General features: G+C 36.2%; 1 protein-coding gene across 6 annotated transcripts in view; it reads right to left on the bottom strand.

The window, feature by feature from the left end:
- The window catches only part of CCDC73 (coiled-coil domain containing 73), a 60,383-nt gene that overhangs the window by 12,975 nt on the left and 30,350 nt on the right, over positions 1-17,058 (bottom strand). For all 6 annotated transcript variants that reach the window (XM_064425969.1, XM_064425970.1, XM_064425973.1 and 3 more), the window contains 6 exons: positions 15,858-15,993; positions 14,346-14,425; positions 8,765-8,893; positions 8,346-8,405; positions 5,722-5,826; positions 1,194-1,304 (listed from right to left, as the gene is read on the bottom strand). In XM_064425969.1, coding sequence (XP_064282039.1) covers positions 1,194-1,304; positions 5,722-5,826; positions 8,346-8,405; positions 8,765-8,893; positions 14,346-14,425; positions 15,858-15,993 — 621 coding nt within the window. The remainder of the gene's footprint in view (positions 1-1,193; positions 1,305-5,721; positions 5,827-8,345; positions 8,406-8,764; positions 8,894-14,345; positions 14,426-15,857; positions 15,994-17,058) is intronic.

The raw sequence follows: 17,058 nt of genomic DNA, 5'->3' as shown, positions 1-17,058 counted from the left end.
ATTCAATATTCACACTCTACCTATATTGTCAAGAAAGCACAACAGCAAATAATTTGCTTAGCACTACTGTAAAGAGCCTCAAGTACCCAATCCTCCTTCAGAAAATATGTAACAACTAAATTTCTGTATTTAGAACTAACTGAATGGTCCAAACTACAACTTGTAAAAAGAATCGAAGGGCAATTTTACAGAAATACCTTCACTTAATTTACAGAGATTTCTGGACCAGTGTTAATGTTATCCTTGATTATTTATTTTGGGAGACAAAACTTCTAGTTAGCCATAGCAGAAACATGAAAAGGCATAACAATTGTCTTCTACAGAACAGATGCAAACGTTCCTGAGAAATAAGCATGGCAAAATCCTATATCTATAGAGGAAATTATGGTATAAAATTTTCCAAGGGATCAGGGAAATCAAATCTTCTCAGGGAACTGAGCATCAGAACAGTTCAACTATTTTGTGGTCTCATGGTTGCAGTCATCCCTACAGTAGCTGCACTCAAAGCAGTGAGCCTCAGACAACAGGATTACAAGGGCAACTTTGCATTATTTCCCCACAGTTCCCCTGGAAATCTATCTACCAAAATCAAAACCTTTCTGGCAGCAAGTGCCAAGCACATAGAAATAAAAAAGACAGACTATTAAACAAATGCTGCTAAGAGTCTGGTTTCCACACATTAAGCAGATCTTGTCCTATTGAAGGGGTATTAATCTTTCCTACATCTAAACATGCATTTATTATTGCAGACAATTTTTACAGCTACAATATTTTGCTAATTGTTTTGGATGAAATAATTACTGAGATATTCTTTAAAAGTGATGAGGTAATAGAAAGAATGTCAAATATAGAAGACAAACTATTGTTTAGGTGTCCACAGAGGTGAATTCACTAGGGGTACATAGCAGACACACACCTTTTCTTATCCCCTTTCACCCTCAGTCCACACTGAAGAATTCCTTTCAAATCAGAACTGCAGGAAGAGCACTGACCTTTCAGAGCATAGAAGTCAACCTAAATCTACCTTGAAAAAATATTAATTTCTAGAAGTATCTGTATTACTGGAGAAGAAATGAGTTGTTTTTATTGCATTATTTCTGCGATATTTTCTTGGCTTTTAGGGATTACCTGAAATGCTTGACAACTATTCCAAAAAACTTTTTATACTAAAGCATTTAATTTAATAAACCTACATCATTTTTCCAAGTTCTTAATGCCTTCTCATGCTCATTCTGAAGATTAAGGAACTTTTCTTCATTTTCCTTTGCCTTCTCCCTTTGCAGCTCATTATCTCTTTCAAGGGCCTGCAATAAAATTAATTATCCAAAAAATAATCAATACCACATTAATGAATTTTGATGTGTTTTATGTTGCTTGGACCTTTGCTTCTAACATGCTGCAAGTGCCATACAGATCAGTGATAATGTGCTATCTCAACAATAATTTTCATAAATTAACAGAAAGGTGCTTATAGTTTAGCTAACAGGAAACAGGGGGAGGTTATGAAGAAAGAAATGGCTATAAAAGGGTATAAAAACACTTGCCATTATTCAGTTTCACTGCATAAGTTTTAATGCGCTGAAAAAGTAATATAAAGTCCAGAGATGAGAGATATGAAATGTAGCATAATCCAGAGCCACTGTACTTAAAGAAAAAACTACTGTATACTGATAGGAAAAAAAAAAAAAAAATTATAATCAGTTTTTCTGTCCTAAATTGTTTATTAACCTCTCTTATAAGCTATATAATCTTTACATTCTAAAGCATATCTACTGCAACATGAAGGATATATCTTATTATACTTTAATTTATTTTTATTAGGTCACTGAAATAGGAGTGCATTGAAATAACAATAATATTAAGTTTTATACCACCATAACTGTACTTTTGGGTTAACTCTTTCAGCTTTCCTGTACTAAATTAAAGAGTCTTGTGTAAATCACCAGCAACTTCACACACGTATCAGTACTCTTGGAATTTTTATCCTATCATATTTTTATAGCAAACAATATGGAAGATAAGAGTCACTGCATTCCATTACCTGCTATATAGATGACACAAATATACTTGATAATGTAAGCATAACTTGAATGCATGAGCTATTACCAGCTACATATTTATGATTCTGCTGAGCTTCTTCAAAGTCCACTTGAAAAATGTTATGGAGGCAATACTCCAAACCAATTCCTTTTTACCGAATCTTTTAATCAAAAATGAGTCAACTTTTTGATTCACTTAGCACCAATTAAAAAACGTCTATGTTAATTTAGCTACACTGCTAAAAATGATACTTTACAGGTATTAACAGTAGGAAAATTCAAACCACCCTGCACTTTTGTACACATGGAAAAAGTTGTGCGTAAGAATATAACGGATCTTCTTTGACAGATTATGTATTTCCAAAAATGGGACAATTCAGCAACACATTGTCTGAATAATCCCACTCTGATGTAGACTCTTTCATCCAGTTGTATAAACCAGGAATCCAAGATCTCCTGTCTTTGATGAAGCTCCTCTTAACTCCAAGGATACTTTCACTTGCACCTGAAATGCAACTTCTTTGGTGATTGACGATTATAGTTATTCACAACATAGCTCTTAGGGCAAATCTCAGAAGTAGCAGATGTATGGAACTGATCACATGTTAAAGCCAGTTGTACAGACGGGAACACCTGAATTCCTTGCATTCTCAAGTATTCTGTCATCTGTTTAAGAATATTTTTTTAAAGTTATATATTCGGCTCCCTATTAAAAAAAAAAGGCAAAAAAAAGGTCTATTTACATCAGTTTAAGTAATGAAGGTTGAACCAAGAGCCTCAGACTGGTTATCCATACCTTGTAACACCCATTTCATCTGAAGTATTTATGCCTGAAGTTACCTTTGAGGACTGCACTGAAGCTTTGATGACCAGCAGTGGTTTGTGCTGTAGTTAGAAAAATTGAAAACAGTAATACCTTCCCAATGTCTAATACAAGCAGACCCAGATCAGAGCAGGCTCTCATCAGAATTAGCATAATTGCAACCAGAAATCAATTTTTGGCCCGCACAGGCTGCAAAACAGAGACATGTCCTCCATCCATACCTCAACAAGAACAAAAACAAGCCATACTTGTAGACATTTATGCGCAGTCTTCAAAGAGAAGATTCAGAGATACCATTTACTGTTTTAGCTGGAGCTTTAAGGCATACTATAAATTTTATCTGAGAGGGGGAACAATAGCTCAGAAATGCTATCAGAAAAAGGCACTTGAAAATAGACTTGCTATTCAATAGTCCTGACACAAAGGACTAAAGGGTTCCTGTATTATGAACGTCATCACCAGTAGGGTTATATATGTTAATTATCTCCAGCCTCTGTTTTAATCTCCAAAGAAATTCCAATTAGCTTAAAAATAAAAAGCACATTACCTTCTTACTTTAACAAAAACCAGGATTATATCAAGAGCAAGTAATCCAGCTGTTTCACTGGACCAATATTCAAATAACAGAAGCTATAGAAAATCATGCTGCTTTAGGTAATTCTATAGCCAAGGGGTTGTTCAGTTAATCTTTGTAAAAATGCTGCAGATGCTTTAATTCCTAGGGAGGTTTTAGCTACTTTCTTATGGAGAACACAGCTCACCTTCAACCTTACTTGTTTCATCAAAGTACAGAAGTCCTATGTTTATATTGTGGCAGAAAGCAAACTACTTACCCATGTTAAGAGTAAAGTGAATTATTTCAAGTTAGCATAGAAGCATTTATTCAGAAACAAAAGTATACATCCACACTGGAAGTTCAATTTGAAATTAACAGAACTCCCAGTTCAAAACCTTGGCTTCAAAGAGTGGAACAGTTGTGGTTATGTCTGGGCAAACAGTAGCTCATAATTTTTAATAGTCCAGACAGTGGTTGTACCTGAACTCTGCATGGTAACTCTGATGGGAATGGATATGACCTTAATCTTCAGTGCTCTGACTGCTACTGAAATGTGGAATCTGAACTCTTCTGAGCTGCTTTTACATGCCGAGTGTCCTAGAGTGACTTTATGATGCTTGCATCCCCAGTCATCTGTTCTGTTTATGCTGAATATTAAGTTCTACACCTTCAAGACTGGTTCTGAGAGCGAAGGGGGTGAGAAGCAGCATGCAGGTTGTCTGCAGAAATTGCACTTGCTCCCCTGCATCCTTCTCACCCACTTGGAACCCTGGTTACTGAGAATTTCAGACTTTCTGTGCTGACAGGCACTGATCCCCAAGAGAACACTGCATTGACCTGAGGCCATGGAGAAGGCTTCCAAAATGGAATGACAGAACTGGGATTGTGGGTGTGGAGTTTGAATAGAAGTGTGTGATATCACACGGCTGGAGACTGAGAATTTAGGGGTTTAGAATACAGTAATATATATAAAGCAAGATACAAGTTTTAGGGTGGATGGTCCTTCTTCTTCACCTTCTTCTCTATGGGTTTGGGTGGTTTGATGTAATTGGATAAAAAAGCCCACACTGGGGGCACGGGTGGTTGTTTATTGGGTTAAAAGTAAAAATAATTTAGGTGTAATTTCTTAACTGGACAGTTCATCCTTAAAAGGCCTTGTAGAGAGGGAGATACAGCTCCGTTTTTAGTTTGTTAGAGTGAAGTGCTGCAGAACTCAGGGTTTGTGAGACTGTAGAATAAGAACCAATAAACATCTGAGCCCCAACAAGAAATACCTTCTCACACGTTTAATCCCGACCTTGGCAGAAAAAGGAAGTGAAGAATCCACACCCACTGTGTTGCCTACAGCATGGACAGCAGAAGAGAACTCTCCTTTGCTTTTAATTAGTTGGTTTGCTTTAGTTACCTGAGGCCAGAAGTGTTTTGGAACTGCTCAGCTATTGTTCAGTTCAGTACCACCAGGTCTATTGTCTGGGGCACCCCAAGCTACACTGTGGACACCAGACCCACCCCCAGAGAGACTGAGAAAAAACTGAAGACACACCCACAAAAAGGACCCCAAACTTCAGAAAGACTCTCTGAATTTGCCATCTCTTCAGAACAATGAGAAGTTTCACTGTTGAATATTATTCATTTTTTTTCATGTTTGTGAATACTTTGCTTGTTAAATAAATTTTTTCCACTTTTCTCACAGGAAATTTATGTCTCCTGAACTGGTGGGAGGAGAGGCCACTTAAAGTTGCTTCTAAAGGGGCCACTTCAAAAGTATCCTCCTGAAATTTGCTCTAAGCTAAGACAAAGGGGAACTAAGGAGTGCTGCAACACCACACTCTCCAGCATGACTACTTCCCACCTCTAGCATAAATATGATGCCAGAAAACACAGCAAGAAAGGGCTAAAGGTAATGCTCTTTCTTAGGCCCTCTGCTTTAATAAAACGGAGGACAAGGTCCAGCTATGAACGAAGATCTGAAATCTGAAATGTTGCCCAGAAATGTGTACCTATATGAAAATTACAAGAAACAGAAGTCATAAAATAATTTGATTTCAGTATTTGAAAGCAACCCTGTTCTGGTTTTGCCCTTTAGAAATAGCTGCTGAGAATGGCAACCATGATTTACTTTAGGGAGAGAAGAGGGAAAGCACAGCCTGTGCTTCAAGGCTCGTGCTGACAGTTAAGGAGCTGAGGGAGCAATGGAAGTGAGGTCAAAAGTTCTGAAAGGCACACAGATGTCTTTAACAGCCCTGGACTTAAAAAAATACATAACAGATAGTAACAGCTTGCCTAATTGAGAAAAATCTGACCTGATAGTCTTCTTTCAGTGCTTTTAATTCACTTTCCATTCTAACATTCGTTTGGGTTATTCGCTGAAGCAGCTCCTGCACACACTGTAGAGAGCTGAGAATTTCCTTATTAATACAAACACAATAGAATATATTGAGCAAGATTTTGTTGCTGAAGTTTAAACATTAGATAATTTATATTTTTTATATTATTTTTTTTAATTGTCAGTGTTTACAAAATCATGTCGGCAAAAAAGGTACTCCAACCTCAACATTGGGGAAAATCTGTAGTGAGAAATCAGAACACCCACTTTTCTAACCTTTTACCTTGGAGAAGTTAACATTATTATAAACTATTATAACATTCTTTTTCAGAAAATTTTCCTATAGTTAAAATAAAATCTACTCAATCTTTATACATTCTTCAGTGCAAATCTGGATAAAATAAATCAAATCCAATCCCACTGTGATTTCTATTCAGGACAAACAGAATAACGTTATCTTATCATATCACAGGTCTGAAAAATATGGAAAATCCAAAAGAAATTATTCCATAAATGGATCACCCTAACATGAAATTATTCTGTATCTTCTGAATTAAATAGATGTGAACCACTACCCATTAGCTTTTCATCATATGGTTCAGCTCTTACTGTCATATCACATCTTACTGTCAGGGTTTGAACTTTTGTGGTACCTTCCTCAAGACTGTATTGTTACTTCATGAAGGGGAAATTGTAAAAAAAAAAAAAAGGCACCCAAAGTGAGCTGATTTGAGTTGATGAAGGTGCCATGAGTGCTGCCATGAAGTGCATTGCAGTCTGCTGGAAACTGAGCCAATTTTATTGAACACTACAAAACATATTTCCAAGGTTTGAAAGACAGAGTGAATGACCCAGACAAGCCAATCATCACCCCCTCAAGACCACTTACAGAGTTACTGAAAGAAAACACACAGAGAAAAAACCCCGAGTTTCAGTAGAAAGGAGTCTTAGATGTGCTCAGTTGCTTCAAAATACATTGAGAGATGAACATATTATTAAAACAAAGTATTTTGACGTACTTCCAAAGTGTTTTCAAATTATTCTAGTTTTCGTTCTACTGGATAAAAAGATACAGCTATCTAATAAAAATAAAATCAATATTTTAGTGTACTCCCATTCCTTTTCATGCATGTATAAATAGTATTTTTTTAACTGAAGGTTAATTTATTTTTAGTTCAATTTTACATCCAGAAGACTGAACTGCAGAGATGGGGAATTGCTTGGCCAGTGTCATCCAACAGGTCAGTAGCAGAGCTGGCCACATCTTTTAAATCTAGGACAGTTTTCTCTCAAATAGACAAGCCTGCTTTTCTCATGGAGTTTAGTACAAATCAGCTGTACTTTAGATGGTATTTCTAGCCTAAGTCCAAGAACCACTGAAGCCAACATTTCAGTTAATCAAGGTGAATTATGAGTGCTCCACAACACAGAAATCCATGTCTTCAAACCCAAACACTTGGAGGAAACATGAAGCTCATCTCTACATTAGAGCCCTCTCCAGAATACACCAAACCCTTCCGTAAGTTCAAACTAACCTACCAAACAAACCCTAGCAATTCACACAGAACAGGAGAGAGATGCAAACCAGAATCCTTCTCCTAGATAACACAGCAAATATGCTCCACAAATTATGCTCCATTCATCTCCACAGAAATCCTTTTAGTGCACTCAGGGCTGGGAGAGTAATGAAGCCTGAGTATGTCTCTCATTTTTTTCCATGTTTTTATTGGCAAGTATTTGTTAAAAGCAAGCTCAAAATGCAAGCAGGCTTTTATAAATTGGAAGAGTGCTGCTGGATGAGTGCTCTATGGGCATGCCAGCAAGATACTGCTTTTGTCCCTCCCTGGCACCAAGAATGATACACTTCTCTGACCCGTTTCCTTTAGTGAACTGCAGTGTGAAAGTTCTGCAATTGCTCAAGAAAAGGAAAAAAATCAACCACCCTTTTCACGCTTAATGTTCTGTAAAGCAGTACCTTATGCTGTTATTATGGGGAACAAAAATTTCTTTTGCTACATTTGATAATTGACTCCACAGCCTTTTTTTATAAAGGATTTTTTTTCCTGGAATATACCTGAGTTGGCAAGAGAAGAGAGTCCTAACTCTGTTCAGGGATATAAAGGTGTTGCTTAATAGTCTAAATGTATATGCTCTGTATGAATGGAACATAATTTCCTTCATGTACCATTGACACACTATTTCCATTTTACCTGGTTTCATTACCAGCAATGTTAGAATAAACTGAACTTTTCTTCACAGAAAGCAGAACAGCATTTTATGCTAGCCTTACTGCTTATTTATACTGAACCCACATGTAGACAAGTGTTTCATGGGAATACCAAATTTCCCCTGTCTGAACTCAAAAGACATAACGTAAGACTTGGAATAAAGTGTCAAACCATGGACTTTTGTTCTGGTAATACTTTTTCTAAAAACTGAGCAGTAAGACACCACTTAGGACAGTATTAAAGTATTTCTGAAGTGTAAACAAGTGAAATTAACTAGTTTTTGTAGCTCAGTATAATAAGAAACCTAAGCATGAAATATAGCACCTACATTCGTTAGTGATTTTTAAATAGTGAAGCTGTATTTACAACTCACCAGCTTTTCTTCTTTAATGTGAGTGTTTTCTTCTTGAACTTTTTTACTGACTGCTGTCTCCTTAAAAAAAGAAAAGAGCACGAAGAACAGTAAAAGGCATTTAAAATCAATGTCTATTTTCTTTAACAATATAGTATGAATGTGGTATAGTGAATTATCACATGAGGTTATTTAAAGAAACTGAATTATTTTTTAATGTCTCCTTACCCATTTTTTTATTATGAAATTATACTGATATTCATACCGCATTTATTTGCCTAAGAAAGGTTTATAGTGGAAATAGATTCATTATAATGTATATGCAATATAACAGAAATTAATCACTATCTGTATCCATCAGGGATCATTTCCAGGAGGTTTCCTGAATGAAGAACAGAAAATATTCACCAAAACTTTAATTTGTTTAAAATCCAAAATACCATTCTGATTTTCTGTTCCAGTTCTTGAAACTGTTTTTCCTTCACTGCAAGATTGATGTTTTCTTCTCCCACCCTGTACTGAGAGGTGACCTTGGACCTTATCAAGTCTGTAGTTACTTTCTTCAGTTCCTTAACACAGGAAACACATATAAATAGTTCATCCAGTATAGGCATTGCAATTCAAAACAGAGACAAATCTTTTAAACTATCCTGGTTATGCCCTACTTTGAAATAACGTATGGAAACAACAGAATAAATTACAGGTACTGAAATGTGTAAAACTGACTTACTAAACCTCAAACTTTTCACACGTGACTAAAAAGTTTATTTCCACTTTATTTCCAAGTTTATTAAGGTAAAATGTGTTTCATCTCTTTGAAGTATTTACTTCATCATTTATTATTTTCTCTTCCAAGAGGTATATGAGAAGTGGACATTGGGTTGATATTGGCAAAATATTCTTTACCCATGTGTACAATAGGAATTACTATTGTAACTACAGCGTACATTCTTGGGAATGAGGAGGAAAAAAGCAGAGAACAGTGATTATCTGGTAAAAACAGGAACTGGCTATAAATTTGGAGGATCTTTGCTCTTCCTGAAACATTAATTACTTAATCTCAAGAGAATGCTAAATTAATTTTATATTAGAAGGTCCTACAACATGGTGCCTTTGATTTTATAGTCTTTATCCTCTTTTAGATATCCTGCAGCTTTTTTTTTACCTTTTTTTTTGTATCTGTTTTGCAACCAGTTTATTCAGAGTTCCTAGTGCAGCAAATAAACAGCAAACTCTTTGATCTCATTAAATTACAACTTATAGTTCCTGGAGCCATAAATATTGTGCCCTGCTCTCCCCCTCCCCTCCCATCCTGGTGCAAGGTAGTCTGGTTAATATCGCTCTCTCCTTGAGCACTCTGACGTTTACTCAGACAAATAGCAGAGGTTATGAATGCTGCTCACAGATAGCATCAAGAATTCTCCATGATGCCATAGTGGTGAACCAAGCATTCAGAATGGTCATAGTTTTATCTAACAACTAAGTTTGGTCTGTTTAACTTTTCTTCACAAAACTGGAATTTCGGTTATCACACACAGAATTATCACAGGCCAGTGGTTTAACTGTTCTGGACAAAATCATAGAACAGTACAAAAGAAGAAAGAAAGATTACATTGCAGCTGAAATTCACAAAGTTTTATGGAAAGTACAAGTATAGGTAGCACTTTTAAATAAATCAATTTTTTTTTTTTGCTAGAGGCTTTACTTCTCACGTATTTTAGCCATAAATTTAAAATGATCTAGTAAGTCCTAAGTGTAACTGCAGAATCAATTACAGAACTGAAAGCCAGCAATGCTTTTCAATTATAATTATTCTATTCTGAAAGCTAGTTAGGATTTCCCCATCTTTTGCAATACAGACATATCTCACTCGTACTGCTTTTGCTGGAATGAACCATGCCAGGTTCCTGCTGCTAAGTGGCAGTAGGTGCAAGCTGCTCTAACTCTGTGCAAGTGCAAAGGTGCCCTATGGCAGCCTGCACAGAGAAGCAGATGAGTGGGACAAAGCCCAGCTCACAGGCTGGGTGCCACACCAGCAGGTGCAAAAGCCTGCCATGGATCTGATGCCAGCTGTTTTCCAGAAGTCACGCTTTATATATAGTGTGCAGAAAAAACTTATTTTGTCATGGGGAAAGCACGAGTCATGCCCTTGAGGTAGAAAACATGATTGTATTTTCTTCTTTGTAATGGCAAGTGGGTGTGTAGAATCCATCTGGAAACAACCCCAAATCTGCTAATACAAACCTGTAGGCAGGAAAAACCAAAACCAGAACCCAACACAAACTCCCAAAAAAAACCTCCACACAAATGAAACCACCAAAACTAATAGGAAAGATTTTCATGATGAGTGAAATCACAAGGTTTGTAGCCGCAAAAAATTAAAAAAAAAATTTTCTACATACATACATGTTTTGTTGTACCCTGAAATTAATTAAAATGCCACCCCAAAAGTCTTGCCTTTTTTTTTTCCTAGTAGCTTTTTCTCATTATCACAAATCACAAGCAGTATCCAAAAATCTAGAAAGTATGTTGATTGTGAAAAATAATTGTATCAGTTCTGGAGTGTGCTGAGAGAGAATGATAAAGCTTTAAACCCATTCCCTTGATCTGCTGCTAGCAGCCAATGCTTAGGGATATGCCTTCAAAAACACTTCATATGGCAGTGGAAGTCAAGAGTGTCCCAAAATCCCAGTCCTGCTCCTCAAACCTGCTTTACTTCCCCAAGCTGGTCTAAGCTAAAACTTCCATATTCTTGGTTGGGGTTTTTTGGGGTTTGTGGTTTTTGGTTAGTTGGGGTTTTTTTTTTGCAAAATATAGTTTTGTTCAATACAAAATATTAATTCCACTCTCCCTTGAGGCCACACAAAGCATAAAGAAGTGGTGTGGGACTGAAAAAGCAGCCAGCACAGGCAGATGCAATCACTGCCCAGGACTGACACCCTAGGAAAACTTAACCTGTATTCAAAATTACACCTATATCTGTTTGCTTTCTTCCCGGATTGCTGCAACCCTCTTCTACTCTTTTGGATCTTGAGCAGCAGAGCTGTTTTTTAAGCAGCAGAATGACAGAAACCTTCTTGTTGGCCAGATATCAGTGCAAACATTTTCACAGGGGTTGAAAAGAATCCACCACACTGAATATCAAAATGTTCAAATCCAAAAACAAATCTTACTGAAAGGAAATTTTGCCACAGTCCATTACATTACAATTTAGGAACTGGATTTGAAGCAAGCAATGTCAAGAGGAAATTACAACCTCTCTAAATAATCTTTCTTTCCTAAAACTCCAGAAGAGCAAACCTTCACATAAGAGACCTCAATTTCACTCAGGTTTACTGTTGTACATATTTAACACCTTCATAACACACGTGCAAATTCATTAAAATTGGAGATTAGTTTATTTTTATCCATAAATGTTAAATAGCATTCACTAGCTTCACATTCCCATTAAGAACAAATGTGTGAGATCATCCAGGTCTGAGTGAAAGTAATGGCTGTGATAAGAGCTGACAACCAAATTAAGATTTTAGTACCATGGATAGTCATTCCCATTCCAGCACTGAGGCTACAGAGGAAAGAAGTTTGAACCCAGAAGTTGTCAGAGCTGTTAGAGGTCAGTCAAGTCTCAAGGCAGATAAAACCAGCTTTAGAAGTTGTCCCAAATTGTGCTGTTGATATCATGACTTCTTTCAGCTATGTAGCAAGTGAAAACAGCCTGGTAATCCCTTTTCAAAACTCTTCTAAATATCGCAGTTCAGACTGTTCAGAATAAGATGGTCAACTACTAAATCCAATAAGAAATTCAGAAATAAATACAATAAAGGCATTTCCTGCTGAACTGAGGAAGCTGGATTAAGTTTCAGCTGGCCCCCTTTTTCTGCTTATCTAACAGTATTTATTTAAAATTCATAACCCTTCATGACCTTAAGAATCAAGAGTACAGCTGAAAAAAAGAGTGGATCAAATAATATATTTGACTGCTGGAGTACATAAATCTCAATTTCTCTCTCACACCTATGTTACTCACAAATTTGTAAAATTTTCTTAAACATTTCTGTTTTCTTACCTCTCAAATTACTTATCCTCAGAGAATGCTAAGTAATTAATTATTCTTAGTTTCTCAACAAAAGTAATGAATCCAATTTACTGTGATGCTAAAATATTTCTAAAACTCCTCACTTTCTTATTTACAATGTACTACAATAAAGATATGCTGCATTTTAGATGTTTCTGTCACATGCAAATAATTTTCCTTTTTTTAAAGGAATTACAGAGTTGGAGTGTACACAATGCACAGACAAAGCTGCTCTCAGACGTCAGAGTAATGATGATATCAGCACCCTAACAAACATGGTTTTCCTACAGAGGAAAGTTATCCCCACTGACACCTTCCAATATTTTTCTGTTTCTCTTCCAGCCATCAAATATTCCAGATAAATATATATAGTTTTTATATATAACATATCATTTGAATTATGCAGCTAAATAAACATTTTTAAATACTATAAGAGCTAATTGTGATATAGAAATTAATTTGAGAATTTTTCCACTGTTCTGCTGCACCGTTACTGTGGATTTCAGTCTGCTTTTCTGATAGTAAGAGTTCTGAAATCTTTGATCACTTCAAAACTTCATCTTTTTGACACTGAGGTTTGCCATGTTACATTCTAGTATGTAACTAAAAATCCAATTTGAATTCCTGGTTATTTTTTACTGTGGCTACACTATCTCCATGTAATAAATATAAAAATTAATTCAAGCACTAAAGAAGGTAAGAATGAAACAAATTTTTTAAAATCTCAAGATGTCTATATTTCAAGATAAACTTAAAGTCTGGCTTTTATTGGAATCATACTCCAAAGAACCTTAACAATAAGAGGCTACATGCTCTTAAGAAGAAAAGAAACAACAGTAGACCCAGGGAGAATTTTCAAGTACTTTTGTACCTTCAAATCCCATTTTTCAGGCAAAGAGAGGTAAACATTCATTTTTGGATCAATACAACCCAAATATAAAATGCTGATACTCCCTTTTCCTCATGTACAAATTATCTTCTCCCCCTGCACTTTTTTGTTTTCAAAAACATTCACAAACTTGGCAAAGATTCCATGGGAATTCAAAGCAATCATCTGGAAACTGGGGATCAACATTAGGCCAAGAAGTTGAGATAATCACACTTTTGATCCCTACATAAAATCATTGCAGAATCTAAAGGAGAAAAAAAAATTAAAAGGAGGAAAATAAAAAGATAAGGAGATACAAAGAAGAGATGTGGTGTGGAAAGATACTGAATTTACACAACAATTCCGACTTTTGAATGTCCTTTTATTTTTCTCTTGTCAGCTCTCAAGAAACAGCTCAAAGGGAAAAGAACATTATTCTTTCCACTATTACCTGTGTTCAAGAGAGCAACTCAAAAATGTACTTGGCAAAGAGGAGTTCCTGAATAGAGGCAAGAGAAAAGAGCTTAGTGACAACTTCCTTGTGAACAGAATCACCATAATCTGATGTCTCAGCTGCCTTGTCACAAAACTCTCCCACTTGAGGGATTCAGTTACACATTTTATCCCGTGTTCAAGGCACCAGCTCGCCTCCATGGCAACTGCTCTTCATGTTGTACCTCAGACTACACTGAAAACACCACTGCTACCTTCCCCACAGACAGAGAGGAAAGGCAGCACAGCACAGGAAGAAGAGAGGTTAATAATTAGCAAGAAACAAGGAGGGCATTGTAGATGTAAATAAAATGTAGAGGTAATGTAATGTAATGCAATAAAATGTAGAGGTAAATAAAAATTCACAGGTTACAGAAAATTCTCAGAGCTGCTCCAGTTTTAACTGAGGTGCCTGTGGATGTTAATTGAGCCATTAGTCACAGAATGAAAAACAGTTCTGCTGCTTGTTCACTACTTCTGTTAATACATCAGCAGCTTTTGGAAGACCCAAAGAATCACAGAATATTCTGAGTTGGAAGGGACCCGCAAGGATCATTCTCCATTCAGAAATGTGCACTGTACTCACTTCCTTCAGATTACTTATTTCAGTCTCTTGTCTTTTATTCACTGATGCTAGTTTCTTATTGTGCTGTATGGCTTCCTGCACTTTAAAAAAAAGTCAAAGCATGTTAACAAATAACTTCACATCTGAACAAACACTTGATTTCTAACTTCAATATATGTGCATATAATTTATTTTTTTAAATAAACCTAAAACTACAAATATAATTCAACTACGTTTTCTGTGTAGTTTGATACCACACTGGAGAATTATACCAGGTGGTAACCATTGTCTATACCTCAAACAATGAGTTAAGACTTTTCTGTATGTTGGCTTGTCTTTTATAACTGTAATTTAATTTTCAGCGTCTTACAATGTTATTTTAATATAACTTTTAATATTGGTTTTATTTTTTTAAAGACTTTCTTGTAATTTTCTGATGAGTTTAGTTATTTTCAGACTAACACAGAACATAATGGGCCACAGAACAAATTAATAACTGAGTTAACAGATGTACAGAGTTACATGCACATAGGCTATGGAAGACAGAAAAAAAACCAGAGGCTAGCACAGCAAAAAATTCTAAGAATGACTTCTGTTCCTGCTGAAAGGGGGGGGGGGGGAATTTTCTCTCAAACTTTATACAGCTGAAATTGCTTGAAATTCCACAATGAAAAGCTGAAGATATTTACTGGTTCCTGTACTTTTTTCAGACAGCTCTATTCAATCTTTGTATTTCGATCCTCTGAGGTTCCCCTTCATCCTTTTCTGTTTCCTGATTTCTATTTTTCACCCCTAATCTTTTTTATTTTCCTCAATAGTTTTCTGGCACTTGCATACAAGAACTGCAGACACCCAGAATGGCCTCTCCTTTTCTGCTAGAGATGGTCCATCATGGGGAATGATGGCTTACAGCCTTACAGCACCATAAGCAATTCTGCAGCTTTGAATGAGAATATGTGCTTTAAAAATTAAAATACTGATGAACATAACAGCTATCTTCTGATACAACTTAGGAAAATCCCCCAGAACAACAAGCAGGCTGAAACTGGTAAAATTCTTTTTCAGCTAAAGTCATGTGCTCACTCTCTAGCTTTGAAATACAATCAGCAGGACACTGGTTAGCCAATAATGTTCTGGATTTAAAATTCTAAAACTAGAACACAAGTAATTTGAGGTACTGAAATACCACAAATATGCAAAGAATAGCTTGCCAGTTCATTGAAATGAGATTTGATAAAAAAAAATTATTTCAGGCAGAAACAAAAAATTTAGTGAGATTCAATATTTGAAAAGTTTTTTTGGTGTTTTGGGGGTGGGTTTTTTTTTGTTTGATAGTTCCTCAATATAATTCCCAGTGTGGTCACACACACCACTGTAGCAGTGGATCAGCAAAGAGCACTGAGGAACCTACCAATATATCTGATGCTTGGCATGGGGGTAGCTGCTATTTTTCTGAGTTTTCAAGTGTCTCCAACTGACTGTCATCAAAGCACAGCAAAAGCAAGTGCTGGAAGGCTTTTAAGACATACATACCACTGTGCTCTAGCTTCCCATGAACACCTTTCACAATCCCAAACCGAGATGCAATAGTAGCATAACACCTCTCAACTTCATTCAGTTTCTTATGATGCTCCTCTTTTGCTGTTAAGTGCATCTGCAATTTTTGGTCCTGTTAGGAACATAAATCAAGCACCCATTTAAGGACAGTAAGTAGCTCTCCAAGTGCTTTTCAATTTAATAGCATAAATGCAAAATCATTCCCAGAATCTTTCAGTTGTCTATTTAATATCTAATGACCTTTCCCATTTCCAAATAGCAGGAAGAGAGACAGAATCATCATGATAATCAAAGGATTTGAGCATCTGACATTTGAGGAGAGGCTGAGGGACCTGTGACAACTCAGCCTGGAGAGGAGCTGATAAATGTATATCTACCAGGGGAGCTGTGTGTGTGAAAGGAATAAAGAAATCACAGCCAGACTCCTTTTAGTGGTGCTCACTGACACAAAGTGAAAGACAAAAAATTGCACTTAAACTTGAGGGGAAAGACAGTTATTGTCAGGGTGAGCAAACAGTGGAACAGGTTGCACAGGCAGGCTACAGAATCTATCCAAGGAGGTACTAAAAACCTCTGGCTCTGTGACACTGGCTCCCCTGACCTGCTGTGAGCCACCTCAAGAGACTCCTGACAGCTTCATCCATTCCAGTCCTGGCCTCGCAAAAAATGACACAGCCAAGGGCAATTAGGAGAGAGTTTGTTTACTTGACATACCTAATAAAAGAATTTCAACACACTTGCTCAAAATCAGAAGTGCATTAACTATTTCTAGAATAGAGGTGACTTTGATTTAGATTAGTGAGACTAATACAGATTAATACCCCATGCTTCCCAGAAAAATATAAATAACCTTTCGGTGAGTAATTCTTAATTCCTCAGTATCAATTAGCTGTTCTAATAATTTCAAATATAACAAAATCACTTTCTGTATGTGTATGGGAAGTTTCTAACTACTTTTGTAAGCACCTGACACTTTTTTTACTTCTATTCACATGTTGGCCTAAGTAATACCACAAAGAAACCCATGTTGCAATTAAGTACAAATATTTAATGAATTTTACCAATCTTTCTCATTTTGTGGAAACTGCTCAGTGACAATTCTTTTTGTTATCCTTATAAGAGTAAGATTTTTGTGTTCTTCCTTATAGAGTATTTTTGTTAACAGTTTTGTAGGTAC

This window comes from Passer domesticus, chromosome 6 (genome assembly GCF_036417665.1).
Source record: "Passer domesticus isolate bPasDom1 chromosome 6, bPasDom1.hap1, whole genome shotgun sequence".
In the NCBI taxonomy this organism is placed as follows: domain Eukaryota; kingdom Metazoa; phylum Chordata; class Aves; order Passeriformes; family Passeridae; genus Passer; species Passer domesticus.
Note: the sequence above shows the minus strand (reverse complement) of the source record. Positions and strands in the feature narration are given on the sequence as shown.